This window comes from Cyprinus carpio, chromosome B20, assembly GCF_018340385.1.
Source record: "Cyprinus carpio isolate SPL01 chromosome B20, ASM1834038v1, whole genome shotgun sequence".
Lineage (NCBI taxonomy): Eukaryota > Metazoa > Chordata > Actinopteri > Cypriniformes > Cyprinidae > Cyprinus > Cyprinus carpio.
This window is the reverse complement of record NC_056616.1, coordinates 22,443,898-22,458,112: the sequence shown is the minus strand read 5'-3', so window position 1 is coordinate 22,458,112 and position 14,215 is coordinate 22,443,898. Positions and strand designations below refer to the sequence as shown.

The window sequence follows — 14,215 nt, the reverse complement described above, 5'->3', positions numbered from 1 at the left end:
ATATGGAATAATACAGCTTACTGCATAATTCACAGAAATAAAACTACTTTACAAAAAAAAAGAAAAAGTTAGTATAGGAAACAGAACACATTATGCAGGGTTTTCAAAGTTTTTGATGTCAAGGACCACGTAATATTATGAAGGACTCTCTTTTTTAAAATATAAAAGTATATAAAGACTTTAAAAACAACTGTGTGAGATTAGAGACAACCAAATTATTATTATTATGTTTTTATATGTTTATAATTGTTTTATCCAACAATTAAAAGTAAATAAAAGTATTATTTTTTCACAAAATGTTAAGGCCCGTTCACACCAAGGATGATATCTTTAAAGATAACGATAAAGATATAGTTCTAAAAATTGTTCTTAGTATTAAAGAATAGCAGAGTCTACACCACCTCTATAACGATAAAGGCACAGAGAAACTATATCGTTGAAATCACTTTCAGAACGTTTTTTTCCAGCTGATGAACGCTACAAACAATGACACCCGATGAGAATCCATTCTGCTATAATGAGCTTGAGAATTTAAAGTGGCGGACGAGTATGCGCTTAGAATAAACAGACAATATCGTTCACTGGTGTGGATGCTAATGTCTTTATCTTAATAGTTATCGTTCATGGTGTGAATGGGGCTTTAGGCTGATTTTTCACTTATTGTCGAAAACAAATGCTCTTAATAGAACCAAGTAATCAGAATTAATCTCACAATAATTGTTTGTAAAACCAATTAAACTTTTATACCATAATTATTACATTTGTTAAAATATTTTTGTAAAAATATCACAAAATATTTATTTTTTTCACAAAGATTTTTTTTCTTATTTTTGAAAACTAGTGGTTGAAATTTTTTTAATATTATTATAAACATATTATCTAAAAATATTTATTTTTCATCTTTTGCTCTAAGCCCTAATGCAGAATTTTTTTCTCTCTATAGAATAAAGAATAAAGTGATTAATCTCACAATTTCTGTACAGTCTTTAGGAAGCAGAATGAAATAGTAATAATCTAATTGTTAAACTTTTTCACTAATACTTTGTAAAATCAATTTTCATAGTCCTTTTGTGGCCCCAGTTTTGAAAAACATTGCACCATACTATATATCACCTGGATATTCCACATATGCAGCATTTTCACATACTGTGCACAATATACATACTGCCAAACAACAAGAAAAGTTTATTAGTGTGGCTTTCTGTACTCAATACTATGCACAGTGCCTGCTGTTTATAATCTGAAGCACTGTTTTTCTATTTAAAGTTTTGTTGGAACTGATTACGGTCATTTGATTTTGTTCATTTTGATCTGATCACTGGCAGCTGTCCTCAAACGTCCTCTTTAATGGCCACCTGTGGCCATTCAGAGGGAAGCAGGATCTTTTAAACAGATGACTTCTCCATTTCAACTGAATCTGCCACACGTTTGGACAGATCTTTCAAAACAGAGCTGTCCTCCATTTTAGCCAAATCCACTGAGGATATCTGAAGAATGATACATCTCTTCTGGCCACGCTTGCTTTCTCTAGGCTGCTTGAGAGCTTTCTACACGCTTGTGGTCATTTAGAGCTTGGTGTTAAAAGATTTTCAGAAATGAACATTCTGTCATTGTTGACTCACCCTCATACTGTCATAAATCTCCAAATGACTTTCTTCTGTGAAAAAAGCAAGGACATTTAAATATGTTATATTTAAATATGTTAAATATGACATTTTAATGATGTTGTCCAGGGGTCCAAAAAAGACTACAGAAGAACGAAAGTCACACAGATTTGAGAAAATGATGACAGAATTTCATTTTTGGGTGAAGTATTCCTTTATGAGTTACAGCCTTGCCATTAAAAATCCCATTACTTGCACCATATACAGAGCCAGCAAAAAAAATAAATAAATAAATAAAGTCAAATCTTTTGCTGAAGCTAGACAATCTAAATCATGTTTGTTTATCTAGACCAAAAAGCCATCTGCATGAGTAAATGACATGCCAGAACCATGCAGCTCCTAAAAAACACACTTCATTTCTGAAATTCAGACATTATTTCCTTCCAAGCAGGAAAGATCTGAAGCATGGACAATTCGTCAAGCTCAGAGATGAATGCTTATGCCACTCCATTTGTTTTCATTAGAAACTGTCATATGATGCAGAAGGGCAGATTTTGCAGCCTCTATGCTCTCTTGCAACGAAACTCAATGGAAAAAAATAGTTTATATTCTACATAATCATGCAGTAATGCCTGCTTTGGACAATCTTGTAAATTAAACACTTTACAAATGAATAAAAATCCTTCAAGTTTGAATTTGAACCAAAAAAACTATTCATAACAAATGAATAAGTCTGGCATCAGAGCAAAAACAAATTCACTTTATATAACATTTGTGTTAAAAACCAAAGCCTTACAACGGTAAAACTAAATATTATAAAAACAGCTGATATAAACAGACCTCAAGTGATTTCTATATTAATGCACCAAGTTTTGATATTTATTGGCATACTAGCATAAACTCTGCTTTGCTACTAAACACATAATAAATTCTTTGTCTTGAGTTGTTTCGGACAAGTCCTGCTCTGTATTTTCACATTACTCTTTGTCACTCTCACATGCAAATATTGCAAAACAGTCCTGCTCAATCATAGAGTATCTACCATGGTATGCAGAATCTTGTCATACCATCCAGTTTTAATTTAAAGTGACTGGCGATGTGTCACCTGAGGCTATAGACTTATGGAAAGCAGCAGGGATATTCACACAGGCCAAAACTACAACAAACAAGCCAGCACACTTCTCATTCAGACCACAAGAATTTCCCCTGTGGTCAACTTCGACAGGCAACCTGAAGGACCATCAAGATCCAGGCCAGACAGAGACACTGACTAAAGATAAGGATTAGCGAATAAATCAGCTCATAGCATTTCAACTGCTCCGCGTTTGGCATCTGCTGGAGTTCTGATGTAATTGTTTATTGAGAAGTGATTCAATATTTTCCAGTTTGCCTACCAGGGAAACACTTTTTTCCTGGCCTTATAGATTCTCATGAAGGTGATTTCTGGCCTTCTGAGACATGCTTACATCTTTATTAATCAACTACATCACAGTTAATGTGATAAATGGCATGCAGTGTAACAAGTTCAAACTATATGTAAATGAGCTGCAATGTGATGTGAACAATGTAATCAATGAACGAATTGAAAGAATTATAAAAATGATGTATGCAACTTTGATATTTTAAATATATTACAAATAATAATCATAGCAGTTAGTTTGCAAATGAAACTAATTCCATTTTAAAAACAAGCGACTGAGAAGCAGTGCAGTGATGCAACCAAGTTCAAACTATATGCAAATTAGCAGCGTGATGCGGAACGCATTCAGTGACAGATTTAAAAAAAACGATGCACAGAACTTTGATGTTTAAACAGAATTTGAAACGAGTGGTTGAAGTAGCTGTGCATCAATAATAGAAAGGGCGCAGCTGAAGGAACTACAACATGATGTTGTGAAACATCGAACGTGTCTTGAATTTCTACACTTCTGTTATTATTAACTAATGCTTGAACATTGTGAAAATTTTGCAGCTAGCCACATCAAAGCTCAATTTTAAAATAAGCAAAGACCATTTCTTCCTTTTGGGGAAAATTTCACCAAAAGCCTTCATGCACAAATCAAAACATGCTCGTTTCAGATTCAAACCTTCTCAGTGGGTAAGCTTGCTGACAGTGACCTCTCTTTGTCCTATATTTCTGTTTCGCTGTCGCAGACCGTTGTCTTCTTGAAAGAAACGGCTCCCTTGATCTATATCTGTGGACATCTGTGCATGTTTTGGTGCATTCAGACATAATGGAAATTTGTTTTGAGCCCACTTTGCTGGAGACCTCACACAGTTTGGCTCTGTGTATGTGGCTGATATAGGCGCCATTTATGGTGGAGAATGCGGGCACACGTCTTCACCAATTTGCAAATTGCCACCAATTTCCAATTTTGAAAAAAAAAAAGACCATGTAACATTATCTGTGCATAACCCAACTAATATAAATCAGCCAAGCCTTCACCATTTTCATCACAACCAGAACATTTGTTTTAAAGGCCGTGATATAAGCCTGTTATGAAAGAGCATCACATATCATTGTACAAGGACCTTCTGCAGGACAAACCATACTAGATTATCAACTGTAAAGTTTGATGTAATATGCAACATACAACACCACATAAACAGCATGTATAAAAGCACAGTTTACCTTATGGAAGCTTCCATGGAAGATCCTCTTAACTTGATCATTTTTAAACGTGGCTCGTTGGATCTCTCCTGTTGTATCCTTATTATAAAACGACACAGTTTGGGCGGATGCTGAGAAAATAGAGAAACAAACAGTTAAGTATCCCAAAAACAACCACAAACAAGAACAAACAAAATTCTCTACAGTAAATAGAAAGATATGATAGGACAAGTTGTTGGACTAAAGGGGATGTGGTGGATTAGGCCAAATCGGATTACTGGGACAGAGAGAAAGAAGCCTAGAGGAGAACTGTATTAATTTCTCAATGGAGATCTCAGATATGTTATATAAGTATTAACTTTGTCTCAGATGTTTCTCTTTAAATTCATTAGGAGAAATTAAAGGAGACACAATGTGTTGACAATGTAAAAGTCATGAAAAATTAATGTGGACAGTGTGCAGGACTCAACAATAAGGATAGGGAGTAAGCTTTGCAAACTTCAACATGTGGTTCTCTGTGAGGCAAGCGCCGTTGTTATGAAGTCTTCTGATTTAAACTCGCAAACCCAGATATAGTTATCTAGCTGGCTGACACAAAGTTTTTTAATGGCAAAAGATTTATGATGGCCTTGAAAGCATCCACTGGAACTGATTAAAGTTTATAAACAAATCACTGACACTTTTTTTATTCTAGCAAAAGTATGTGCATGAGTTATTTTTGATGATAAAAAAAAACTAAAAATTAATTTCTTATTTGTTTTTCTGACATATAAAAATGTTGCTTTTTTTGTGACGAGGCCAGTTAAAATGTTGACAAAGCAAAAACAAATCTAAATTATTCGTCCGACCAAGCCAGCACATCAAAATCTGAATCCTGAATAAACTCAGATAATTTGGCTTTATGAGAATCTGATGAGAAGTGTGATTACTGAGAAAACAGAAGACTTTATTATATTTATATATATCCCACTTACGGTCGATGGTGACACCGGTCTCAGGTTTGTAATTCTTGTCTGACACCTGCCAAATATCGAAGGCCTCGGTTGGTGAGTCTGGCAACAGCCGGAACATCAGAATGATGGTGTATGTGGAAGGCAGACCATCAGGATGAATATATCTGTAAAAAAAAAGTTGACAAAATCAGCCAGAGCAAAAAGGAGAATCTGTTTTTTTCTGCAGACATCAGCGCTGGCAGGTCAAAGTGAATGAATTTATTTGATCCAGTATTTTATCAGTACTTTCGTATGGTAAAATAATAAAGGAAGTGTGTGGGAGAACCGTGGCTTTGAATGTTTTTGGATAGTGGGCTCAACCTGGGCAAGCAGCAGCATGCAACAAAAGCCAACAAAGCTCTCAGTTTAGCCCTACAGTCCTCCAATGACTTTCTTTAATACCACACTACTTTCACAGTGATGTCTGTACACAAGCATGCTGCCAGACTGTCATCTTAACAAATTGATTAAAAATGACCATCATTATTGTAATCTAACAGAACATTTTTCCGCAATAACAAACCACAGTATTACATGCCGTGTAACGTAACTGCAGTTATTTGAAGAAATAAAGCTTTTCAACTGGTCTCATCCTTTAAATTTCAATGATATCATGTCAAGACATGTAACATTGGGTTTAATGTCAATGAACCAAAATCTGTTGGTTCTTGCATATCTCACAATGGATTGCGTGTAACAGTGCTGGTTACTGATTACTTTCACTGTACGGAAAAAGCTAATCATCTCATTTTGTGTTCCACAGAAGTAATAGTCTCAAAGAAAGTGCACTCTTCCTTCAAAGTCTTGCTTGATGACTTGATGAGTACTAAATTGTACACAAAATCAGCATTCAGAGTCTAATCAAGAGAGGTTTGAACTCACGATGAGGGCTGGTTGAGGAAAGCGTTCTTGTGGAGCCTGTAGGCGGTGTAGCTGTTGAAGGAACCGGGTTCCATTGAGACACCCTTGGTACTAGCGTACATCTTCTCAGTCAGATTGAAAGCTTCCAGCATTCTGAATCCTGGGAAAACATATCAACCATGTTAGTGTGATCACCATATGCATTACACTACCATTCGAAAGTCTGGGGTCAGTAAGATTTTGCATTCAACAGTAAGGATGCATTCAAGTGATCAAAAGTGACAGTAAAGACATTTATAATGTCACAACAGTTTCTATTTTACTGTTCTATTGGACGTTCAATTCATCTAATAATCCGGAAAAAAAAAAATGTATCCTGGATTTCACAAAAATATTAAGCAGTACAACTGTTTATCATTAATAATGTTTCTTAAGCAGCAAACCAGCATATCAGAATGATATCTGAAGGATCATGTGACACTGAAGAGTGGAGTAATGATGCTGAAAATTCAGTTGCGTATCACAGGAATAAATTACATCCTAAAATATATTCAAATACAAAACAGTTCCTTAAAATTGCAATAATATTTCATAATATTTACTGTATGTATTTTCAACCAAATACATGCAGCCTTTGTGAGCAGAAGAACAAATATTAAACATTAAAATTTTGTGCAATGCATAAGACACATGCCTACCTGGTGATGTGAATCCATTTACATAGATCAATGGACAGCCTGTGGAAGCAAAACATATACACATTAAATTAAAGGTCTGAACAGATCCGGTGTAAAATTTCTCTTACAAGTATCATATGTAGAGTACCACAAACTATCAACTCACTGGATGTTGCAGTTTCACAGATGAACGTGACCAGGTTGTCCTGAATGCTGGAGAAGGCATCGAAGTCGTCCACCACGAAGACATGGCGTTCGCTCGGTTTGCTGGCAATGTTCTGCAGTTCGACGAAGTCCACATCAGCCACGCCAACCACAAACACACTGTAACCTGAAACAGCACATCCTACATTAGCACATTAGCACAATAAATGACCATTGTGAAAGCATTAGTTATGTATATCAAAATAGACATAATTAGGTTGTGTGCCTTTAATCATTGTCAAAGCTCTGCATACTGGTGTAGTTCACACTGTCATTCATCAGTTTTTGAATTCTGAGTAGGTGTTGATGTGGTCATAGGGTTATGAGCTCATGTTTATGCCATAACCTTTAAAGTTCAGCAGTGAGTCATACCAGCTTGCTGTAGCTTGGCAGCATTCTTGCTCACTTCATCTTGAGAACGTCCATCTGTTACAGCCACCACAACCTTTGGTACGTTTCTCCTCATTCCACTGTCTAGAGTGAAGACCTTCTCATACACGTGCTTCAGAGCCACGCCTGGGATGTTAAAAGAGAGGAAACATTAATGATACTCTTGCCTCATAAGTTTAACAAATATATCTCTGCCTATATTCTAGTCACTGCTTATTCTTCACAGTAAGCTTGGCCAAAATCTACTCAACATCAAGGAAAATTTAAAAAATATATCTATCAAGGAATGTTCAAGCCATATTATTAAAATAAAAGTGAAAAATAAATAAATTATGTACATGTATTTAAATATAATAAAAATAATAAAGTAAATGATATAAGAGAAGATAAAATAAATAATAAAAATAGAATGAATATTTAAAAAAATAATAATACAAATTATAAAAAAACATACAGTTATTTTATTATGTATAAAAATGTTTTTTAATGTATATTATTTGTTTTTGCAAGAAAAAAATAAGCCTTATAGGACAATTAAGATTTTTTTCTGTAATGACTTAAGCATTATAAAAACTATAAGCATACACCATAAGCATGTTTGTTGTATTAAACTAAACTGATGCTGATTATAATAATAAGACTAATATAATAAAAAAAAGTAAATAAATAATTAATTAATTATTTTAATTAATTAAATAAAGACTTATAAAATATGTAAATATTAAATCAAATATAAAATTTTTTTTTATTTTTGGGGTGAGATGTAACCAAGATATTTCTTCTAAGATTCACCCAATAACCTTTTTAATAAAAAGTGTATTAAGATGAAAAGGGCTGTGTCAGGTGATACCTGTCTTGGTGTTTCCTCCTTTGTAGCCGATGAGATTCAGAGCAGAAAGTGCGTTGCCTTTATCGTTATATGTGTTGAGTTTGAACTCTGTCTTTGCATCGTCACTGTACTGCACGAATGAAACTTTGACACAAACATATTGCAATATAATTAAACAGTAACAATGATTCAGCAGTGGAATATATCTGAGATGACTGGATTTGTCTAACTAAATTGTGCATTTCTCAAAGTCGCAAACAAGTCGCAATACCTGCATTCCCGATGGGCCGATGATGTCAAAGGCGCCAACGACACTGAAGATAAACTTGACCACTTTGCTAAAACTATCATCTCCAATGCTCCAAGAGCCATCGATGAGGAAAGTCACGTCTGCCTTTGCTCCTTTGCATACTGAGAACACAAAAACAACTCTATGAACTGCAGAACTCAAAAACAGCTCTCATTAAACTTTTACACAAGAGCGGAAAAAGGGTAATGAAATCTCACTAACAAACACAATCACTGAAAAAAACAATCTAATGAACCTCCATGTTGTAATTAGTCATAACTGGTCACACTTTCTTGAGAAATTATGCAAGAATGAAGTACATATGAAATCCAGAAGGTCTAAAAAGGAACTAATTAATGGTGTATTTTTCAATCACATAATTGGCAGCTACATGATCCTCTCCACGTCTTCAAGCAATGTTCTCAGCTTTTCGAAAAATGTCTCTCCTAAGTTTATAATCCTAGGTGGATTAGTCCACGTCTCTCCGTACTTAAATCCAGCTGACTCCTCTGGAGTGGAAACCATTGCATATTGAAGCATTTGGCCACCTGTAGGCTTCTCGTGTGATGAATAAACAGGTTTTGAGAGTGGTCCAGCGTGAATTTAGGAATCTTTTTTTTATGAATTGAAGATAAAAAGAAAGAATCCGTATTTTATTAGCAGAAGGATTTTCTCCAAGGCTTTAAAACTGATATTAATTTGATCCAAACTCATTCCAAGGAAGCAGATCTACAGTGTGTTTGCAATGCATGTATCCATAAAAGCTCTGGACATTTTATTCTACTGTTTCCAAACCACTCTTTGCAATCTAATTACAAACACGAGTTTTACATTCTCTGAAGAAAACGTGAGTGCTGCTTGCCAGTGCAAACCATCTGCCACAAAAACTGAAAATCAACATGATAAATGAAATATGCGTTTTTCTTAAGCAGCGGCTGAAGGCCCTTACCCGCCCAGCCGGGTGGAATAGTGGGTGGTGGAGGGGGAGTGGGTGGTTTTGTTGGCACAGGTGTGGGTTTAACACCTAGAGGAACCAAAAGAAGTCAGAAGGCATCAATGTTAAAATTCAGCAGGCTGATGAATATCTGCTAATTTCAGGATAAAGCCTGAACTCACGGGTGCGTTCTCTGGTACTGACTCCGGGCCCCTCTAGATTGGGCGTCTGGACAAACACAGTGGCGTTATAGAGGGAGTCTGGACTCAAACCTTCGAAACAGTACTGACTTTGGCCTGCAGTGATGGTGATCTCCTGTTGACCTTTAGCCGCCCCTGCAAACAGATCAAACAATAGTACCACCATATCAAAACATACTACAGTATTTACACCATATCAGAACATACTACAATATTTAGTATTCTAAGGTGTTTCAAAAAGAACCAATCAATTACAGTCCAAAAACGTGATATTTTCTCAGTAGCATTAGTAGTACTTTGGGTTTTTTTTTTTTTATTGGACTGGTAGTGCATACATAATGAATCATAATGAAAGTACATAATGAAAGACAGTAAATGAAAGCATCCTGAGTTTGACTCACGGTCCAGAGGGTTCAGCTTGATTCTGTATGAAGTGGCGGCACGGTGAGGCGTCCATCTGACGCAGAACCTGTCGTAGCCAACATCGTATGTCTCCAGGTTGGTCACATTGAGGTACACTGAAAGGTCAAGACAGAAATGTTGTGCTCAAATTACAAATCTTGCCGAGTAGCATTAAACCAACAATGCAAAAATATATCTGAACATCTGAAAGCATACAAGTTGTTCCTTGTCCCGTGAGAGGTATACTGACACCGCCATCGTATTGGGCGTACACCTGAACGTCATACGTTGTGCCGGGAAGCAGGTTATGTAGGGTATAGCTGGTGATGTCACCTACATACACCTCCAAAGACTCATCTTTATCTGAAGGAAGAATGGAGAAAAGACATTTAGTGAATAAAGTGCATTGATGAATCCTCAACAGAAAGAAAACAGGGTCAATTATGATTTCATAATTTAGATTTTAAACAGCATGCAGTGATCTCACACTACTGCAGTATTTGGTACCTGTTGGTTGATAAACTAGTTTGTAGCCCATGACTGGAGTTGGAGCTGGATCCCAGGACACACGGAAGCGTGTGTACCACTCGTCTGAGACACGCAGGTTCTGAGGGGCCAACAGGCCGACTGAACATAAGAGCCAAAGTAAGTAAGACTTGTGGTTAAAAACCTTATAACAAGAATTACACAGATGTACAGTAATGTTTTAGTTGTGCTGAGCTGTTGCTGGTAGCTGAAGGATGTTCTGGATTCTAGCCCATGCTAACTTGCAGACTTAATGCAAGCTGATGCCAAAGCAAACACAGTTTTCCAAACTCTCCACCATGCCCTACCAGCAATTAATTACTCATATCCTCCTTTAACGCTTAAGAATGTCTTAGGTTTGAGAGTTGCAGTTTTGGGGAAGTTACTTGTACTTACTACTTATTATCATTAACTAAAATTAAAACAAAAACTATTAAATCAAGTTGCTTTATCAAAAAAAAAAAAAAAAAAAAAAAAAAAAAAATTACTAATAATATATAAAGATAAATGAAAATAAGAATGTTGTTGTAGTAAAAAAAAAAATTGAAAGCTGAAGTACTAAAATGAGCTGAAAATAAATAAAAATAAAACACTAATTTTTAAAAAAAAATAAAAAATAACTCTAAAAACAACAAAATGAAAATAAAAAACACATTCTGAATAGCAATATTTAAAAAAACACATAACAAAATCACCAAAAATGCCACTAAAATATATTGAAAAGTAAAAATAGAAAATAAATGCTAATTAAAAATTTAAATAACAACAATAATAGCAAATAAATTATACTAAAATAACTTATATTATACTTATAATTAAGAGACTTATCATTTAAAGTAGCACAATTTAAAAACATACTCCAAAACATACTAGCTGCATTCCAAATGACAAACTATACACTAGGCACTAATACACTATGTACTCAACCATGTAGTGTATGAATTATATAAGGTTAGCATGTCATTCATAATAGGAGTCTGGTTTTTAAAGTGCATTTTTTTACATTTTCATTGTGAACACATAGCTCACATTATTAATACTACAAAACATCATGGAACAGTGCATAAGTACGTGATTTTGGATGCAATTGTTAAAGCAATCACAGAAAATGCCTACAAAGGTGAGACTCATGTGACTTACGTGTTCTTCCATTTCCGTTTAGGGATCCGCCAGGTCCTTCAGGATAAACTGCCGTAACCGTGATGTTGTATGGGGTGTCAGAAAGCAGATTTTGAAGGATAGCATTATTTCTGTTGCCGGGAACAACAGTCTGCAGAGAAAATCATCAGATTTTTTGCTGAATAACCACAGCCAATTATCGATTGAGACTTTGGTTTCTTCAGAATAATGTGCACTGATGAATCATGTACAGTACATTTTTTGTTTATGTTCACTTCGTGTTGTACACCTAAATGTAGTGCAGATAGAAATAATCTTTAAATGAAAACTAGTGAAGGAGTGAATAACTAAATATATACTTTTACTCACAAATTCTGTAATGGGATCTCCCGTCAACGGAGCATACGCAATCTTATATTGTTGTACAGGACCCTCAGCATGATCCCAACCGATGCTAATCGTGCTTGTGGTGGTTTCGAAGACCCTCATGTTCCTGGGTCCAGCTCTTGGTACTGCAGAAAATAAATATATGCATGGATTAATTCACAATGAGATCTCTAACATGCATTTAATAAACAGAGTGAATTTTCATTTCGTGCCATAAAGCATCATTTTTAAAGATGTAACTCACATGTTTTTCCTTTTCCATCAATTCCTGGGCCTTCTCCATCAGGATATACTGCCATCACATTCACAGAGTATGGCGTATCCGGGATGAGCTGATCCAGGAAAGCACTGTTGATGTTGCCAGGAACGAGAACCTGTGGAGAAGACCATTGTTTAGATAACACAAAGACAAGTGTATTCACAAACATCCACTGTATGACAACCCAGCACAGACGTTACGAATCTGGCAAAGCAAGTATACATAATGACGTCACCGTTAAGCCTGTTTAGATTAGCAGAGCTAGATAACATTTCCAAACAGATATGCGATGCAAACAGATGTGCTCACAGCGTAATTGCCCCCGGGGAGTGGCGGGAGTCGAAGAGAGACTGGATTTCAGGAGTGACGGGGAAACCCCGTCAGCTACCTGTCATCATGCTGCAGGATTATCACCCCATCTGCTCATTTGTTTCTCATTTGTAGGCTTCACATCACTGATGGCAGCTGCATACTTTCCATACACCAACGCTTATGACAGAATCAGTTCTGGCACAAACTGATGGGTTTGACAAATATGGGTCAGCATGCAGGATAAGAAATTTTCTCTTTTGTGTCCCAACTTGTTTTCTTTAGTTATGCAGGGAGACTTGTGAGCCTGAGAGTCTCTATACAGTCCCTAAAAAGCTTCTCTCTATGGCAAACAAAGCAAAAGATGCAAAAACGTAGGTGGTAAAAATCCTGAGTAGTGACTTTAATTAATGACGCAACTTACTTAAAATACCTTGACAGTAGCAAAAACTAGTTTTCAGTTGTTCAATAACAAACTACTATGTCCAGTATGTAGCGGTGGATCTTAAATAAAAATGCTACATTGCCAAGCAAGATGATGCAATAAACAGACACGTTATCCTAAAATATTTCCCTCTCTCTCTTTCTCTAAAGTAGTATTGGAAAGTCTAATTCATTTCAGTGAATCGATTCAGATGGTTTGTTGTAGCAATGAACTTGTTCAAATAAATAGATTGGCTGATTCATATGAGTCACCCCCCAGTAGGGTTCACAAAAGCCATTTTACTTGCTATAGTTTAATAAATATTTAGTACGGCAGTTTATCATTTTGTTTTCAATTCATTGTCTTTGTTTTGGGTTTATTAGCTGCATTTTGTGTAAACTTACATGTTTGAGTTAATTGAGGTCCTTGTTGGTTTTTATTATATAGTCTAATAACTATCTGAAATGACGTGGCCCCTTTTACAATTTTAATGTCATTAGCTACTGTTTTTTGTACTTTGTGTAAAAATTGCTGAAAACCCTTCAACTAATATTTTATATGGTGTTTCTGTACCCCAACTGGCAGAGGATGATGCTAAATCACTGATTTTCAGGAAACACACATACATTTAATGTATATTAAATGCATAACTTATGCATAAAAGTGTCCCTAAAATGCATAAATGTAAATATGCAGAATTGTGCATCACTCACAGACTCAAGTGGTCGGATCCCACTCAGTGGGGTGTAGACAACCCTGTACTGCTGCACCTGGCCCGAGGCGGGTTCCCAGCGCACATTCAGACTGTTGGGAGATGGGTTGTAGACCTGGATATTCCGGGGTGGGAGTCTTGGAACTGTCAATGCCACAAAACAGCAGAGCAAGAACAAGGAATTTACAAAACAGTGGAGGAAGTTGAACAGCTAACAGAAGCGTTTTAACAGGAGGAAGCTCAGTAAAGTTCAGGAATGAATGCTGAGCGAAGCATTCGACAGCGACGCAGACGGGTTTTATGGTGAGAAAGTGCCAAAAAGGAAAGGCAGGTGGTGGGGGGCATTTAGGGTTGATGCTAAAACTGCTTAGTACGCTTTTTAAACTGAAGCAGATGTGACTATTCCTGCAGAAATCTGTTAAAAAACTCACCAACATGAGTTCAAAGGATCCAGTTTCTTTTAGTGCAACTCACTAGCATAAGTAAA

General features: G+C 35.9%; 1 protein-coding gene across 5 annotated transcripts in view; it reads right to left on the bottom strand.

The window, feature by feature from the left end:
- The window catches only part of LOC109113087 (collagen alpha-1(XII) chain-like), a 70,836-nt gene that overhangs the window by 17,906 nt on the left and 38,715 nt on the right, over positions 1–14,215 (bottom strand). For all 5 annotated transcript variants that reach the window (XM_042747040.1, XM_042747044.1, XM_042747042.1 and 2 more), the window contains 17 exons: positions 13,730–13,872; positions 12,269–12,398; positions 12,007–12,149; positions 11,659–11,788; positions 10,501–10,620; positions 10,210–10,356; positions 9,993–10,109; positions 9,574–9,726; positions 9,407–9,481; positions 8,440–8,579; positions 8,190–8,313; positions 7,322–7,465; positions 6,912–7,076; positions 6,767–6,805; positions 6,090–6,228; positions 5,190–5,332; positions 4,237–4,346 (listed from right to left, as the gene is read on the bottom strand). In XM_042747040.1, the coding sequence (XP_042602974.1) occupies positions 4,237–4,346; positions 5,190–5,332; positions 6,090–6,228; positions 6,767–6,805; positions 6,912–7,076; positions 7,322–7,465; positions 8,190–8,313; positions 8,440–8,579; positions 9,407–9,481; positions 9,574–9,726; positions 9,993–10,109; positions 10,210–10,356; positions 10,501–10,620; positions 11,659–11,788; positions 12,007–12,149; positions 12,269–12,398; positions 13,730–13,872 (2,162 nt within the window). The remainder of the gene's footprint in view (positions 1–4,236; positions 4,347–5,189; positions 5,333–6,089; positions 6,229–6,766; positions 6,806–6,911; positions 7,077–7,321; positions 7,466–8,189; positions 8,314–8,439; positions 8,580–9,406; positions 9,482–9,573; positions 9,727–9,992; positions 10,110–10,209; positions 10,357–10,500; positions 10,621–11,658; positions 11,789–12,006; positions 12,150–12,268; positions 12,399–13,729; positions 13,873–14,215) is intronic.